The sequence below is a fragment of the Schistosoma mansoni genome, chromosome 2, assembly GCF_000237925.1.
Source record: "Schistosoma mansoni strain Puerto Rico chromosome 2, complete genome".
NCBI lineage: Eukaryota > Metazoa > Platyhelminthes > Trematoda > Strigeidida > Schistosomatidae > Schistosoma > Schistosoma mansoni.
Window position 1 is genome coordinate 23,041,180 of NC_031496.1, and position 918 is coordinate 23,042,097.

Consider the following 918-nt stretch of genomic DNA (forward strand, 5'->3'; position numbering starts at 1 on the left):
AAATTATCATTTAATTGTGCTGTTTAAATTTATTGTATAAGCAAAATGGCAAGTGCAATACGTAACTTGGTAATAGTTATGATTACATCAATAATGGATAACAAGTTAAATTTTGATTTTTTGCTACGATTTAGATGGTAAAAGTGGTAATATTCACACTTACATACAAAATGCAATTCGCTTCGATATGTCATTCAACTTTTTACTATGTAGTACCTCACCTACACTTAAGTCTGTTTACGTTTTATCCAGTGAAGCCCTACAATCAACTAATTCACCAGACAGCGTGACAATAGTAACAATTTGTACATCATTGTGTTAGTGCTAATAACATGTTTGTGTGGTTGATCACGTGTTACAGCTTACACACATATCCCTCTTACTAGCTCATATATTAGTTGCTTAAATCGTTCGATGAATTTTCGCTTTCTTATACATATGGTCTTGAGTCTTCTAATTTCGTTCGTCTCTTAATTCGTTTCTGTATATTTTCGCTCTGTGTGATTGTGACTTAGTGACGTGACTGTTTATTAATAAACTGTAGTCGCCACTTCGTATTGTCTTCTGAAATTTATACACTTTTGATATTAGTTTCATAACGGTTGTCAAGACGATTGACATACGAAGCCTAAGAAATTATCTTGAATATAATCCACTACAATAATAATTAAGGTTAGAAGCAGAAAAATAAACAGAAAATTACTGTTGGCAATGTCACCAATTTTCTCTTTATAAACTAATCATTCAACTGTCAAAGTGATATCCACTCTCTAAAATTTAAAAGAGATCTTTGTGTATGTAATAATTAATCATTAATATGTAATTACTCGATTGAGGTTAGTCGCATTATTTTCATGTCCGGTACGTATCTATGTTATTCATCCAACCTATCTGTGTGCGCTACACTCCATATCCCCA

General features: G+C 31.9%; 1 protein-coding gene across 1 annotated transcript; it reads right to left on the bottom strand.

Moving 5' to 3' along the window:
• Positions 1-453: 453 nt before the first annotated feature.
• On the bottom strand, positions 454-621 carry Smp_171240 (hypothetical protein; the record flags this gene model as incomplete). The annotated part of the gene is made up of 1 exon (XM_018796123.1): positions 454-621. The coding sequence occupies one exon, from the start codon at positions 619-621 to the stop codon at positions 454-456; it is 168 nt and encodes a 55-aa protein (XP_018650367.1).
• Positions 622-918: the final 297 nt, after the last annotated feature.